Source organism: Scylla paramamosain, chromosome 5 (assembly GCF_035594125.1).
Source record: "Scylla paramamosain isolate STU-SP2022 chromosome 5, ASM3559412v1, whole genome shotgun sequence".
NCBI classification, from domain to species: Eukaryota; Metazoa; Arthropoda; class Malacostraca; order Decapoda; family Portunidae; genus Scylla; species Scylla paramamosain.
The window spans coordinates 5,116,692-5,134,191 of NC_087155.1; the positions used below are offsets into that span (position 1 = coordinate 5,116,692).

General features: G+C 36.3%; 1 protein-coding gene across 2 annotated transcripts in view; it reads left to right on the forward strand.

The window, feature by feature from the left end:
* LOC135100449 (endochitinase-like) overlaps nt 1–17,500 on the forward strand; it is a 37,493-nt gene that overhangs the window by 7,099 nt on the left and 12,894 nt on the right. For both annotated transcript variants that reach the window (XM_064003351.1, XM_064003350.1), the window contains 5 exons: nt 4,417–4,582; nt 7,117–7,216; nt 7,503–7,625; nt 8,182–8,305; nt 12,553–12,747. In XM_064003351.1, the coding sequence (XP_063859421.1) occupies nt 4,486–4,582; nt 7,117–7,216; nt 7,503–7,625; nt 8,182–8,305; nt 12,553–12,747 (639 nt within the window). In that variant the 5' untranslated portion in view covers nt 4,417–4,485. The remainder of the gene's footprint in view (nt 1–4,416; nt 4,583–7,116; nt 7,217–7,502; nt 7,626–8,181; nt 8,306–12,552; nt 12,748–17,500) is intronic.

Here is a 17,500-nt window from a genome sequence, read left to right on the forward strand (position 1 = left end):
AGATGCTCGCAGTTTATGACAAGATTGCACCATCTTGTCCTAGCTATGACACGTTTCTTAGATAAGACTCGCTAGTACCGCTTCGTGACTATGGGCCCTGCTGGACTTGAGTAAATCATTCGACTAGGTACGTCACCTAAGCCTCTTGAACAAGATATAGAGATGTCATCGTTATGTGACAGGTGAGAGTTACAATATGCTTGTTCACTGAACATTTTTAGTGCCATTGTTTTGGCGAAAAGTCTCGTCTGAGCCCGATGTCGTGCTCTTAGCTATCCGCTTTTTGTTTACAAAAGATAGCCGGGCTGGTGTAAACACTTTACAGGGTCTATTTCATCCCTATATTTGCCTAATATTTTAACCAAATCTTCAGCCATGTTGTTGTGGACAGCAGTGGACAAATACGTTTATCAACACGCCTTTATTTTAAACATGGTTCTGAGCACGGCAGTTTGCGGGCGGACAGCCGCGTGAAAGAGGACAGCAAGAAGCACAACATGTTATCATCAACATGGCTAAAGACTTTGTTTAAAGATTAGCCAAGTATAAGGATGAAATAGAACCTATAAAATTTTCACAGCAGTGAAGCTTTCGTTTGTAAATAAAGAGCGGACAGCTAGGAACACAGCACCGGTGTCGTGTCCGTGAGTGTCCGGCTCTATGCAGTCGTCCTCCCGCGAACTGCGCATGCTCAGAAGTGATTGTATACAAACAAAGACTTAATGATAAAACAAAGCTATCCGTAGGCGTCCGAATGTCAACATAGCTGAAGATTTACGCTGAAGACTGGCCTAATTTAGGGAAGATTTTTACAGTATGAGCTTTTCTATCATCAAACCAAGTGAACAAACCTATGTCATTGTGTAATGTAATTTTGATCATTGCATAAAGGTTATTTAATGATTCCTGACTACACTTTTTACACAGTATAACGACGTGTACATTTTTTTTTTTTCAAAATATAGCGGTGTATTGGATTTATGAACGGTTTTCTTATGAAAAAAAAAAAAAAAAAAAGAAACAGTATGCCTCCCTGTGCTTCAAAATATTGGCCGGACATCCACGGATAGGCGACCAGCTATGTATGTAGCTGTGTGTACAGCTGTGGATCGCTGTATGTAGTTGTCCGTCTTTTGACAAAGCTCGGACAACTCCGTACAGCCGGACACTCACGGACACGACACCAGGACCGAGAACTTTGATAAACACATTACCCCTATTTTCCATTATCCTCAACTCCTATTTTTCATTATTCTCAACCAAACTGGCAAAGACTGTATTTTAATAATCAATATTGGGTTTAGTAAAGAATGAAAGGGTTTTGCATAATTTAATGCAATATAATAATGAATCTGGGAAAACTTATAATATTCAATAATTTATCTAGGAGCAGCCAATCAACATTACTGGTAAGAATATATCACGGCGGACTTACATGTAAATAATTCCTTTATACAAAGAAAGAAAAGATTAAACAATAAAATATTGGTGATAAGTTATATATTTCTTGCAAAAAGATGTTTGTTTTTAAATTTTGCCTTTAGGTCTTTCCGGGATATATTTCAAGAACTTATTATTTTTAATATAATTATATTAATGATCTAGATAATGGGATTAGTAGCGATGTCAGTAAGTTTGGGAACGACAGAAAGTAGATCAACTGGGGAGTTCGCAATGATCTGGAAAACTTGCATAATTCACCACCTGACAATTTTGCACAAAAAAAATCGGAATGCTGGAAAAAAAAAAAAAAAATCTTTGCGTCATTTGTCTCAAATCAGCTAATAAAATATTAAGACCTTTTTAGGCACCATCATCAAGCATAGAGCAAGAAATATGGCAAAACGAGCTAAATACTACGCACATTACTTAGAGTTTGGGATGTATCATCACCTTGGGACGAATGCTATATTTTTTTCTCTCTATATGAGCTTACTTTATCCATTTTAGTTATACAGTTAACAAAAACTATACATCTTGGCACACATGAAAAACAACCATATCTTGATGCTAAATCCTAGCAGGATAATAGTGAAGATTGTCTGTTGATACCGTGTCTCCCAACGTCTTCTCTGAGCTGCCGCTTGTGTATTTATATCGTGTTTTCCAATGTTTTCACTGAGTCGCTACCACAAACTGGTTCTTCTTTTGTGATATAATAATGCAATCAACCACAGCACATGTACAGGTTTGGGTTTGGCACAGTACTGCAAACTCATATCTTCCGCCTTGGGTTTTCTTGGGTGTTTTGGAGAAGTCGGCGTGTCTGATATCAGCTGATTCTTTCGTCGCGGTTTGATTTCGGCCGTTACGTTATCCTGGCAGCACAAATAATAATCGCTCGATTTTTTTTGGAATTTGCCGGATAAAACATTAGTCCCTGTGGAAACCAGTGGAAAAAATGTTTCAACTAAATATGTAGCAGGAGACTAGAAATAGGTATGAAAACACTGAGAACCTAGTTGCGAGTACTTAGCTTATAACAACTGCTCTGTAGAGTGTGGGTCACCAGATCACGTCGATACTGTTGGCATAAACACTTAGAATTAGTGTTTTGTAGCATATAGGAATGTACCACAGGAGGCGGCTTTAGAATTTGCATCTCCAGAGAACTGCGGGAACGTATGCAGAGCAAGGAGTTTGAATAACAGGAGACGCCTTCCGGCGCCGTCCCCAGGGGCGCGTTCCAAAGAGGTTCACATAACCAGTCGATCAGCTGAAGCTAACAAAAATGGCCGCCCACAGCGATATTCTTAGTAGAAGAGCTCGCTGACGATCCTGTACTAGACGTTATGGACGTTATTCATAGAAGAAATGAAATCTTAAGGAGGCAAGAAGAGGAGAGAGAGAGAGAGAGAGAGAGAGAGAGAGAGAGAGAGAGAGAGAGAGAGAGAGAGAGAGAGGAGAAGAGAGGTCACAGAGTCTATGAGAGTCAGGGATTATGTTTGATTATCAAAACTACGCGCCCTAGGCGGGGGAAGCGTACTACCTCTCCGGCAGGTGAGCTTCCGTGAGCTCATTGACGTCGTCAACCCCAAAAAACACGTTCCATAACGTTACGTAAACCTCTTTGGAACGAGCTCCAGTGGGCGAAGCTTATCGAGTCTGTGGGCAGAGCTTACGATCAGCAGATGCCCCCAAAACATGGCGATCTCCCGTGTTGAGCTATGCGAATTTACCATTTGTTTTTTGCATACTAGACAAAAAATAAGGCAGAATTGATGATTTGAGTTACGGAAAGTACATTATAGTCTCCAAAATATGTTATGTAGACCTATTATCAATAGCAGTTATGCCAAATAACCACAATCTCGAAAGAAATACACCATACGATTCCAGGTAGTAAAAAGTTATTTTTATTGTTTGTTGCATGACAAAGCACAAACACTAATGCAAAAATTCAATCATTAGATGCCTTTTAAATGTACAGTAAGATGATATCACACGTAATTCTAGACAAGTGCTCTAAAGCCTAATATCACATAGCAGAGAGAGAGAGAGAGAGAGAGAGAGAGAGAGAGAGAGAGAGAGAGAGAGAGAGAGAGAGAGAGAGAGAGAGAGAGAGAGAGAGTCAAGGGATAGTAATACCAAGGAAATTAACCTTCAGGCCATCTTTCACCTGATACACAATTTATTTCTTCTCCTTCATATATATGGACATGTATATGTACCTACATGTATGTATATGGAAATGATCTTGTGTACCCATATGTCCGCCCCAAAGACAGCTTCCCACCTCTCACCAAAGTCCATCCAAGTTGAAAAACACAACATGATCTGATTTGTATGCATGATTTGCCGTCTAAATCCTGGTGGCACGGCACAAGACCACTACTGTAGTTTTTTGTGGTCACATATATGGTGGGAGGCCTGGAAACAACAGAAAAAAAAAAAAAAGGAAATAAGGAGCGGTACACCGGCATTTCCTTATTCTTTCAATGCTCATTTGGTAATGTTTTGGGTGTAAGGGAGTAGGGACGACGGCAGACCAATAGCGTGTTGGCTTCACATTCATGACGTCATGACTTCTCCGTTATACCTCCATGATAAGGAATGTTACATTAAAACAGCCTGCGATCACCAGCAACTCAGACCAATGCGAACGCCTCCGTCAGAGAAAATAACGCACATAAGCCAGAAATAAGGCAAAACGTGTCTTACGATTAATCTTTAAGAACGTTAAAAGTGTAAGTCACAAAGTAATATTACGTGAAGTTATATGTGGCACTGGTCAGATCTCATCTAAATTAGGCTGTGCAATTCTGATCCTCATATTACAAGGATATACATAGGACTATTTGAATTACTACATAGGAGAATGACTACAAGATACAAGTGATGAAAAGTATTTGATTTGTGTTTTAATGTCTGCAAATTTTTCATATAAAGTCAATCAAAAACTGTTTTATTTCACAGAACGACGTAGTAAATAATGGATTTCGAAACTTCACGGATCTGGCACGTAAGATTCCTGGCCTTCATTCCATGCTGGCTATCGGTGGTTGGGGTGAAGGCGGCAAGAAATATTCCCAGATGGCTGGTGTGCCTGAAAGAAGGGCCTCACTCATTAGGAGTATTGTAGGTAAGAGAGAGAGAGAGAGAGAGAGAGAGAGAGAGAGAGAGAGAGAGAGAGAGAGAGAGAGAGAGAGAGAGAGAGAGAGAGAGAGAGAGAGAGAGGAGTGGGTGTGTGTGTGTGTGTGTGTGTGTGTGTGTGTGTGTGAAATGCTTCCAAGGTCGAGTACATGTTTTAAGTTATGGTCATAAACCTACCTAGTTCTGTTTAATTATTAAAATCTTTGGTCTGTTCTTTCCTCTCTCTCTCTCTCTCTCTCTCTCTCTCTCTCTCTCTCTCTCTCTGTGTGTGTGTGTGTGTGTGTGTGTGTGTGTGTGTGTGTGTGTCGACTTGATGCTACTGTACAGCTTGCTATACTGTATTGTGGTCTCTTAAATTGATTTTGTGCAATAGGTATTGGTACTTACCAAGGACTCTGTATTCTAGGACAGTCTACTTATTGTTAAATTTTTACTCTCTTCTCGACGGTAGCGTCTCCAGCGGCCCGAGGGAAATATTACTCTCGCTCGCATAAGTTTACCATTACCCGTTCCATTTAGGAGCTAATATCTTGAGTTATCTTGCTCACTAGCTTCACTGTTCAATATTTGGCTGCAGAAATAATAGATTTACATATTATGTAAAGGTCTGATGCAACTGAGTGTAATACTTAACGGTAATCCCTTTAGTGACCAAAGCTGTAGGTACCATATCACCCCATCTAATATCTCTATATGCCCTTCTCACATGAAAAATTTCATAACATCCACTCTAGTCTGTTGCGCTACATTTTATGGCAAAAGCACGGATGATAATGTTAGTAAGGACCCTGTACTTGGATATACAGAGTACCCTGATAGTAAACTACTCCCTTTGCTTAACCATGAAAGTAATTTTCAAGACGCCTTGAAAATTTTTCAAGACTCATACCATAGTTTCATAACTGTTTAACAAATAATCTATTCTTTGTACAATAGTAGGCTTTAATGAGGCTCCAAGCTCTCCGAGCCGTATATTAGTGTTGGTAAAATGCACTGATTACCTGTAAACTTTTCTTCTTATTGAGAGTGGGAGATTACGCTTCATAACAACGACACTCCGTCCTAGTCCTATCCTTCTATAGATTTATTTTTCATGTTGTGGGCTCAAACAATTTTCCTCCTATATAGATGTATTTTCCTAACACATTCTATGACCTCATTCTCGACTCTAATTTCTTCTTCTGGTGTAAATCTGTTGAACACTAAGTCTTTTGTTGTCTTCATATTCATCCTCAACCCTATTGTATTTCTGTATAACTATAAAATGATCTGAAGCTCATCTGTGGATTTTCTTAATAACACAAGTCATGATGTCATCCCTAAATTATAGGCAGCATTGTGAATATTGTATCTGCCTCGTGTAATCTAATTCATTCTTGACACAGTATTCAGTGTTATATAAATCACAGAGAAAACCCAATCATTGTTTGCTTGCTTAATCATTACCATGCAGACTTAATCACAAGGTTGGGTCATAAGTCATAAGTATAATGGCATTGGGGCTTTTAACAAAAGGGATAAGGGAGTCAACATTCACAAGCTCACCTGATTGACTAGACCAAGCGATTTGGATGGACATGTCTGGAAATCATACCTTGGCCTAAATTTCCTATCTATACCGAAACATATTGGTAAAATATTAATGCAGAGTGAACATGAACGTTGGTATGATAGGCGAGCAAACAGATTGAAGCCATCTTCACATCATAATTTAGTACATGAAAACTTATGAGCTGGAGTCAAGGAATGGCCATGGCCATTTCTTGAATCCAGCTTGAAAATTGCTTCCACACACCAAAAATCAACAGTGTATTCCAGGCTCGTGAACGTTTGCTTGCGGGGGGAGGGGGGTGCATGAGTAGCTCGGTCACAATGACGTGTAACCATTTAGTTGATACACAACCTATCACCTGGAAAGCCTAGTACAATACCGATGACACTAACCTCAGGTACATGATAATTCATCACACAAAATAAGGAACTTCCGAGTCTAAAAAAAAAAGTTCTTCTCAGGATCCTTAAGAAGGCCAAAAAAGGACAAATCCTTATTCCGCTTGTAATTATCTAAACAGAACATTGCTGAGCATGATAAAATACCAATCTTGGCAACATACTCATATATGCGAATAAAAACTGCGTGAGTCGACAAATCGCTTCTCTCCACACGTTCTTCAGTGCGGTGGCTGACTGTTTTATCCCTCTGCCCATTTGGCGGCATTGCGTTCACGCAGTGACCAGCTCGTCCATTGGAGTGGACTGTCCTACTATACAGAGTCCTTGCACATACGTGTATAAATTAATATTCTTAATCGGTCTGCAGGAATGAATTTGATTTCATTCTGTTTTATTGTTGTGGCTTTTCATTTTCATCAATAAGATTAATTTTGCTAATATATATATATATATATATATATATATATATATATATATATATATATATATATATATATATATATATATATATATATATATATCAAATAAAAATAAAATAAATAAATAAAGAAATAAATCTTTCTCTCCTAGAATACATGAATCTCTATAGTTTTGACGGATTCGATCTCGACTGGGAGTACCCGTCAGCAGCGGATCGAGGAGGCACTTTTAAGGACAAGGATAATTTTTTGTAAGTTAGTTGCTTCTCGTGTAAGAACTATGATAAAGGAGTTAGGTTAACACTGCACAAAATTCCTTAGAAATCTTCCTTTATGTGTTAACGCAGCATAAAGCAACTAAGAAAAAAAAAGTATATATATATATATATATATATATATATATATATATATATATATATATATATATATATATATATATATATATATATATATATATATATATATATATATATATATATATATTGAATGACCTTTCTCCTCATAGACCTACCCAAAAGCAACATGATGTCATTTCAGGGACTTTGTAAAAGAACTGCGGCAAGCTTTCGATAACGAAAAAAAAAATTGGGAGATCACAATGGCAGTACCCGTAGCGAAATTCCGGCTACAAGAAGGATATCATGTGCAGGAACTGTGTTAGTAAGTGTCTCGCATGTTTGTTTGCATGTTGTGCGCATAAAAAAAAAAAAAAAAAAAAAAAAAAAAAAAAATATATATATATATATATATATATATATATATATATATATATATATATATATATATATATATATATATATATATATATAGTTATTTAATTAGTTTATTTACTTTTCTCGGTGTGTGTGTGTGTGTGTGTGTGTGTGTGTGTGTGTGTGTGTGTGTGTGATAAAAACCAACTCGGCCTGCTTATGCCTGCCTTTAATCTAATATAGCACTAATCTCACACTTCTCCATTGTCACCTCTCTGTTTTCCATTGTTCCATTGATTACCATGTTGTTTTCTTGCCAATCGATGTTTTTTTTTTTTATTTCCCTTAAGGTTCCTTAATCCTTTCTTCCTTTCTTTACAAGTACCTACATTTTATTGTCCCATATTCTTTCTTCAGCTTTCCTATTGCATTATGACCAAATGTTTGCCTTGACTTCCACCGTTAAACTAATCCCCTCACTGTTTCCCCCCTCCCATTATTATTATTTTTTCTTTTTTTACTAGTCTTATGGATGCTGTTCACGTCATGACCTACGATCTACGAGGAAACTGGGCAGGTTTCGCGGACGTCCACTCACCCCTCTACAAGCGGCCATTTGACCAATGGGCCTATGAGACTCTTAACGTGGTAAGTGGCATGAGAAGCACCATTCCGTTTGACTAAGAAAATGGAAGAAATGATTAAAACAAAGGGAACATGGCAGTACAAGATGAGCAGATGTCAAAGGTTTTGACAGAATTACAAATATGTCACTTGTATTTGGATGCGCCATCAAAATGCTACTGAACACATTACAAGTACATTAATGATCTAACAAATGAAAAATTACTTGAAGTGGATGACTGGTACATTGAAATACTACGTGTGGTACCGCTACCCCTTTAAGTTTTAACTCTTAACTTTCCTTAATAAACAGGTTCTTTTACTTTACCTTACTTTGAAAATCTTTATTTTGGTGACTTGGTAACGTGTCCGAGCATTACAAAATAAGGTAGCGTTTCTGTTGTTTTATTTGCAGGCACTGATGCCTCTTCGTAGTATTAAATTCGTAGGCGCAGCTCGTGTTTTAACAAAAGGGAGGAAAGAAAGACAGCTCACCTTGTCTCACAAAACAAAGTTTATTGAGTTATTATTCCACCGTTTTCCACCGTAGTTGATTCACAGTATATTTCATGGGAACTCAATGCTAATTTCACCACACAACCTCTACCCAAAAATGACAGGCACTCCTGCCTCATAAATCCCAACTTAGAAATTGCCCCCAATGCCATAAGTTTAATGGGAGATCCTGTAACACCCTGCATAGTAGGAAGGCGTCTTGAGTGATTTACTGACTATCTTTTTGCTGTTTCTTCCTTGATGATGGACTAGTAACTGCTGGTGTCTACTAGGGCGGAATTTATATTACCGTTCACCACCAATGGTCGCAGGGCTTTAACACACTGTTCGAGATTATGAGTGCGGTTGTTGCAATAGGCACAATAAGTACTATTTTTATTTGTTTTATTTATTAAAAAAAAAAAAAAAATGGTGTGGCGGCAACGCCTCTCAGGGTGCCTAGATCTTTTTTTTTTTTTTTTTTTTTCCCGGGGTGACTTGATAAGTGTGGGAAGTTAGTCTGGGTTCGTAGTTGGTCAAGGCTTTTTTTTGTTAGGTTTCCTACTTGTTGTTTCAAAATTTCTAACTCCTCATCCCTACCCTCGTGTGACTGCTCTTACTGTGACCTAGGGAGAGTTGTGGGCTCCTTTTTTTAATCTGGTTAATTTCTGGGACTTTGATGTCCATCAACAACTGTCGCTGATACTCAATCCTTTCCATAAATTTTGACTGAGTAATCTTCGTCTAGGAAACCCTCCGTTTTCTCTTTTACTTGTCTAGGTAATCCTCACCATATTTTTTCTTGTAATGGTTTTGTTCCTGTTCGGGAAATCTTCAACGGGGAATTTTGTCTCTAGCACGGCATACTTACAGATGAATTTATTTGAAAAAGCTTGTGGGCTCTCTCCCCTCCAGTCATATTGTTCAGAGTCCAAATCCTGCCAGGCTCCATCTATATTGTCTTCCACTGTAAACTCGGTACACAGCAAGTCACACAGTCCTCTCCACGAAAGTTCACACTGTTGTTGTCCATTATGGACCAGCATAGCTATCTCTGGGCTAAGTCTACTCTTGGCTACTTTAAGCCGGATTTCATTATGGGAAGTAACTTGTTTCACCAATTCCACAATCATCTGCAGCCTCGCAGCTGCTTCAATCCCTTCTACCTGGTACAATTCCAGGATGGGGAAATCTCTGTGTTTTGTTGGTGATTTTATTTCCAGGGTTATTTCGTTATCCTCCTCCCATTTTATAAACCGTTTCAATATCGACGTGATGAAGTCTGTTTGTTGATTTACTATTTGTTTGTGAGGCAAACGATAGGAAAGCACAAAAGAAGGACGTGTATCAGGTTTTAACTGAATGTGATGCGCAATACGGTCTGTGACACCAAGAGGTTCATTAGGTAAATCAACAGCTGGTTTGTGTTTGACTAGCAAATCAAGGAGATGGGAGTTTGCTGTTGGGAAATCCAATACCTTAACATGAGCTGAAAGCTGAGAAATGAGATCAGCAGTATCATGAGAAATATCTGTATTAGGAGAAACAAGCAATAAGGTGTGGAGAGTCATGAAAGGGCCTACTGTCGCAGACTTTAAAAGAACCAAGAAGTACACCGTTCTTGAGAGAAATCGGGGAATCGGTTAGGTTAGTCACCAAGGCATCACTTACATGATCTTCTCCTACACAGGAAAATAATAATAATAATAATAATAATAATAATAATAATAATAATAATAATAATAATAATAATAGAAGATATTAATAACAACAATAATAAGGATAAAAACGTAACTAACAAATATTGAATTATGGGATAAAATTGCTTAGTTAAGGAAGACATGGTTAATGGTCCTTATTTTAATGATAGGCTGTATACAGAAACATGCGTACCTACCTAGCTGCAAACATAGATCCTGAGTTATCTAAAAATTAAGTGTCTTGCAAAACAGTTCGTTAGAAATGGTGTTACAGTTTGTATAAAACATTTAAATTTTAAATCGCAGGAGGATGTAGGGTAAAGTGGTAGAGCATTGCAGGCGGCACGCAAATAATTCATAAATCCTAATAAATTCCTTTCTTCATTTGCTTAAAGCCACACGATACTCAAGTGGTGATTGAATTTATATTATCAGAATTACACAGCACTGACATGAAATTTCAAATCACCAATGGTCAAAACCTACCTTCTCTTTAGAGCTAGCTTCTATACCACTGAATACAACTTGAAACATATTATGAATGTTACAGTATCTAATAACATCACTGTAAAGAAATACAACTGTAAGGATGAAAAGATATAAACTTTAGTACTGTCCTACTGCAATTTTTTTTTTTTTTTCAACCACTAACGGCCAAGTTTTTTCCCTTCTCTTTAGGTCTTTTATCAAACAGTGCTAATCGAAACAAATAATGATTAAACAATTTCCTATGACTTTACTGTAAAAATAAGACGCACATTAAGGATAAACAGACACAAGATTTTACAAACTTATGGCTAAGAAACAGGATGGATGTATTGCTTGCACTAGTGACAGTGACTGACTGACTGGCAGTTAGTTGATTGAGTGCTCTCACGGCGCTATGATCCCCGCCAGATTGTAAAGTAGTTTCGTCCACAAGACCATATACCGCTTATATGACATTTTATCACAAATCTGAGTATAATATCATATTCAGGAGAGTTCGTTTTAGAAAATGGGATTATTCATATTAGTAATTATTGCAAAGTCATTGCAAATTGCTGCAATAAACAAAATGCGTTATAATAATTTCAGACACGATCTTTCACTTCAACTCATCAAATTTCAGTTAATCATGTTTAGGTCCAGCAATCATTACTGTGTGTAACGATATGAAAAATGTCCTAAGTAGAATATGAAGTGATATATTAACCAAAATATGATAAAGTATGTCTGTGATACCGCGCAGTAATTTCTCGCTTAGGACTCACTTGGGAAACGACATTGGCCGCAAAACGGAGAGTGGACAGTTAAGTTTGGTGTAGTCTATGTATGAATATATTCATGATTGTACATAGCTCTCTAAGTACATCAATAAACCAAGCGAAATCCTATTTATTGGAAAGAATGATACATGTCGAAATGCATTACACAGAGAAAGAGAGAAAACTATTAAAAATTTAAGTAGTATGATGATATCAATTACTTATCAATGGCAGTAAATGATCCGTAGAACGGCGTTATCAAGCAAGCTCCATCATATCCATCCACAAATATTTACCTACATACATAAATACAGCTACGCCGCCACCTGAGAAAATAACTTACTACTGTACAATGTACTTACATTATTACTTGTTACCGTTACGTAACAAAGAAGACTATACATAAAAACAATCGTAAATATCATTCAGTTTGATGTTTGCTATCATTATGGAAACAGCACTTCAGGAATTCAATAGAATCAAGCCATCATGTCGTGCTTATATTTAAAACTCAAGTAATCACATCAACCTATATACGGGTGTACTTGCTTTTTAAAAGCACAATGCATTTTAATTACTTATAATTTCATTTAATTTCAGAACCTGTATTTATAATTAATTAATTAATTAATTGATTATTAATTAAATTAATTAATTAATTATTTGATTAATTATTAATTAAACTAATTAATTGATTATTTAATTAATTTAATTATGTATTAATAATTAATACAGAAGCTTTAGAATAAATAGCCACTTTTGGTCCTATAAGCATAAAATTTATCTTTCTTTGCTATGTCATAGCAGCTTCTACTTACTTTCTCTTCAGAATGACGGCTTGCAGTTATGGGTCAACCTAGGCTGCCCAAAGGATAAACTGATCGTTGGTGTTCCATTTTACGGGAGGACGTACACACTTGGAAGCCCCAACACAAATGGCCTGAGGGCGCCGGTAAAGAAATGGGAAGGCGGCGGGTTGCCCGGTAACTACACCGGAGCCAAGGGCTTCCTCGCCTACTATGAGGTACAGTTTCGTCACTTCTCTATCTCGGAATTCTCATATATATATATATATATATATATATATATATATATATATATATATATATATATATATATATATATATATATATATATATATATATATATATATATATATATATATATATATATATATATGTGTGTGTGTGTGTGTGTGTGTGTGTGTGTGTGTGTGTGTGTGTGTGTGTGTGTGTGTGTGTGTGTGTGTGTGTGTGTGTGTGTGTGTGTGTGCAGGATGAGTGGGATGTAATTTCCTAATTTATATTGTTAATAACACTTTCAATTTCCCATAATTACAGAAAAAAAGTTGCATGAAAGGAAAATTTTTAGGAGTATGTTCAAAATTGGATGTGGGTTCCAGCGCACTGTTTTTTCAAAACTTCTAATTTTCTTTTTTCTTTCTTTTGTTAAAATCCATGCTTCATATCCGTATAACACTATTGGTTTTATGACTACATTGTATATCCTCAGGTTTTTTCTTGGTATTTTACCATTAGTGATATATATATATATATATATATATATATATATATATATATATATATATATATATATATATATATATATATATATATATATATATATATATATATATATATATATATATATATATATATATATATATATATATATATATATATATATATATATATATATATATATATGGAGGGTGTCACGTGAGTTTCGGTCGTGATAATTCAGGTCATTCTAGGAAGTAAATAAATAAACTCTAAACATGATAGTTTTTGCTTTATCGTGTAAGAAATTGAGCTTTTAATGTGCGATAGACTACTTTGTAAAGACTGCCCTGACGGTGTGAGTTCACTCGAGGTTCACTCTGCACTTGGCTTCTCCCCTCCCTATGCGCATGCTGGACAGCGTGGCAAACATACGATTCGATGCCCCATTTGCGCTCTGTTGTCAGGGAGTGAGCATCTCCTTGCTGCTCTGGTGATAAATTCGGTAGATGACATGTTCAGCACATGTTTTCTTGGGACGGTTTGACTCCTCAGGTTATTTACGTTAGGTTCGAAAATAATATCTCTGAGTAGTCAAACCATCCGAAGAAAGCATGAGTCGAATATATCATCTACTGAATTCATCATCATCGAATCGTACGTCTAGTAAGCTGTTCAAACATGACCAATGGAATGGGGACCTCAAGTGCATGGCGGACCTCGAGTGAACTCACAGCGGCAGCGAAGCCTGGATGTTATCAATTATTCTCATATGTTGAACATTTATTTATACAATCCAGAATCTTCACAGAAAACGGTTATCAAATGACAGAGTATTGTATTTGCTAAATGTAGAAAACATACTTATAGCACAACAATATTGCAGTGGTTAAGTGTTAATGACAACACACCACAGCCAGCAACCAATGACATTTGAGAGTAACAGTGGTAGTCAGCTGACTGCCAAACCAATGATGTCACACCCTTACCCTTTTCTTTGAGTAGGCAAACAGAACCCCTAGTTAGGTCGTATTTGTAGACGATATAAGTCGTTCGAGGCGATACCTTGGAACGTTCCACGGACTATCAGGGGTCTATAGACCACACTTTTAAGAAACACTAACGAAGAAAAACTGATACAGCATCATGCCAGAACTAGACTGCCTTAGAGATGTGCTTAACAAGCTTGAAATTTGCGAAACCTCTAACCATTCAGCTTATTCCATTAAACGGTCCTCTTCATTAGGCTTTTCTGATCATATATATATATATATATATATATATATATATATATATATATATATATATATATATATATATATATATATATATATATATATATATATATATATATATATATATATATATATATATATATATATATATATATATATATATATATATATATATATATATATATATATATATATATATATATATATATATATATATATATATATATATATATATATATATATATATATATATATATATATATATATATATATATATATATATATATATATATATATATATATATATATATATATATATATATATATATATATATATATATATATATATATATATATATATATATATATATATATATATAAATATATATATATATTTATTTATTTATTTATTTATTTTTAATATTTATTTATTTATATATATATATATATATATATATATATATATATATATATATATATATATATATATATATATATATATATATATATATATATATATATATATATATATATATATATATATATATATATATATATATATATATATATATATATATATATATATATATATATATATATATATATATATATATATATATATATTTTTTTTTTTTTATTTATTTATTTATTTATTTATTTATTTATTTTTTAATATTTATTTATTTATTTATTTATTTATTTTATTTATTTTTTTTATGTAGGAGGGGCACTGGCCAAGGGCAACAAAAATCCAATAAAAAAAAAAAAAGCCCACTGAGATGCCATTCCCAGAAAAGTTTCCAAAGCGGTCATCAAAAATTGATGGATAAGTGCCTTGAAACCTCGCTCTTGAAGGAATTCAAGTCATAGAAAGGTGGAAATACAAAAGCAGACAGGAGTTCCAGAGTTTACCAGAGAAAAGGATGAGTGACTGAGAACACTGGTTAACTCTTGCATTAGAGAGATGGACAGAATAGGGGTGAGAGAAAGAAGAATGTCTTGTGCAGCGAGGCCACCGAAGGAGGAGAGGCATGCAGTTAGCAAGGTCAGAAGAGCAATTAACATGAAAATAGCGGTAGAAGACAGCTAGAGATGCAACACTGCGGCGATGAGAGAGAGGCTGAAGACAGTCAGTTAGAGGAGAGGAGTTGATGAGACGAAAAGCTTTTGATTCCACCCTGTCTAGAAGAGCGGTATGAGTGGAATCCCCCTCCCCAGACATGTGAAACATACTCCATAAATGGACGGATAAGGCCCTTGTACAGAGTTAGCAGCTGGGGGGGTGAGAAAAACTGGCGGAGACGTCTCAGAACGCCTAACTTTATAGATGCTGTTTTAGCTAGAAATGAGATGTGAAGTTTCCAGTTCAGAATAAGTAAAGGACATACCGAGGATGTTCAATGTAGAAGAGGGAGACAGTTGAGTGTCACTGAAGAAGAGGGGTTAGTTGTCTGGAAGGTTGTTTCGAGTTGATAGATAGAAGACAGTCAGTCTTCTATCTATCAATTGAGTTTTTGACGCACTGAACAATATCAAATTTTCTCTGCCCCAATCAGAAATTTTAGAAAGATCAGAAATCAGGCGTTCTGTGGCTTCCCTGCGTGATATGTTTACTTCCTGAAGGGTTGGATGTCTATGAAAAGACGTGGAAAAGTGCAGGGTGGTATCATCAGCGTAGGAGTGGATAGGACAAGAAGTTTGGTTTAGAAGATCATTGATGGATAATAAGAAGAGTGGGTGACAGGACACCACTGAGGAACCCACTGTTAATAGATTTAAGAGAAGAACAGTGACCGTCTACCACAGCAGCAATAGAACGGTCAGAAACTTGAGATGAAGTTACAGAAAGAAGGATAGAAGCTGTAGGAGGGAAGTTTTGAAATCAAAGCTTTATGCCAGACTCTATCAAAAGCTTTTGATATGTCCAAGGCAACAGCAAAAGTTTCACCAAAATCTCTAAAAGAGGATGACCAAGACTCAGTAAGGAAAGCCAGAAAATCACCAGTAGAGCGGCATTCATGGAACCTATACTGGCGATCAGATAGAAGGTTGTGAAGTGATAGATGTTTAAGAATCTTCCTGTTGAGGATAGATTCAGAAGCTTTAGATAGGCAGGAAATTAAAGCAATAGACGGTAGTTTGAGGGATTAGAACGGTCACCCTTTTTAGGAACAGGTTGAATGTAGACAAACTTCCAGCAAGAAGGAAAGGTAGATGATGACAGATGAGTTGAAAGAGTTTGACTAGGCAAGGTGCAAGCACGGAGGCACAGTTTCAGAGAACAATAGGAGGGACCCCATCAGATCCATAAGCCTTCCAAGGGTTTAGGCCAGCGAGGGCATGGAAAACATCAGTGCGAAGAATTTTAATAGGTAGCATGAAGTAGTCAGAGGGTGGAGGAGAGGGAGGAACAAGCCCTGAATCGTCCAAGGTAGAGTTTTTAGCAAAGTTTTGAGCGAGGAGTTCAGCTTTAGAAATAGATGTGATAGCAATGGTTCTATCTGGTTGAAGTAAAGGAGGGAAAGAAGAAGCAAAGTTATTGGAGATATTTTTGGCTAGTTGCCAGAAGTCACAAGGGGAGTTAGATCTTGAAAGATTTTGACACTTTCTGTTAATGAAGGAGTTTTTAGCTAGTTGGAGAACAGACTTGGCATGGTTCCGGACAGAAATATAAAGTGCATGAGATTCTGGTGATGGAAAGCTTAAGTACCTTTTGTGGGCCACCTCTTTATCATGTATAGCACGAGAACAAGCTCTGTTAAACCAAGGTTTGGAAGGTTTAGGTCGAGAAAAAGAGTGAGGAATGTATGCCTCCATACCAGACACTATCACCTCTGTTATGTGCTCGGCACACAAAGACGGGTCTGTGACACGGAAGCAGTAGTCATTCCAAGGAAAATCAGCAAAATACATCCTCAGGTCCCCCCAACCAGCGGATGCAAAACGACAGAGGCACCTTCGCTTAAGGGGATCCTGACGAGGGATTGGAGTGATAGGATAAGATACAGATATGAGATTGTGATCGCAGGAGCCCAACAGAGAA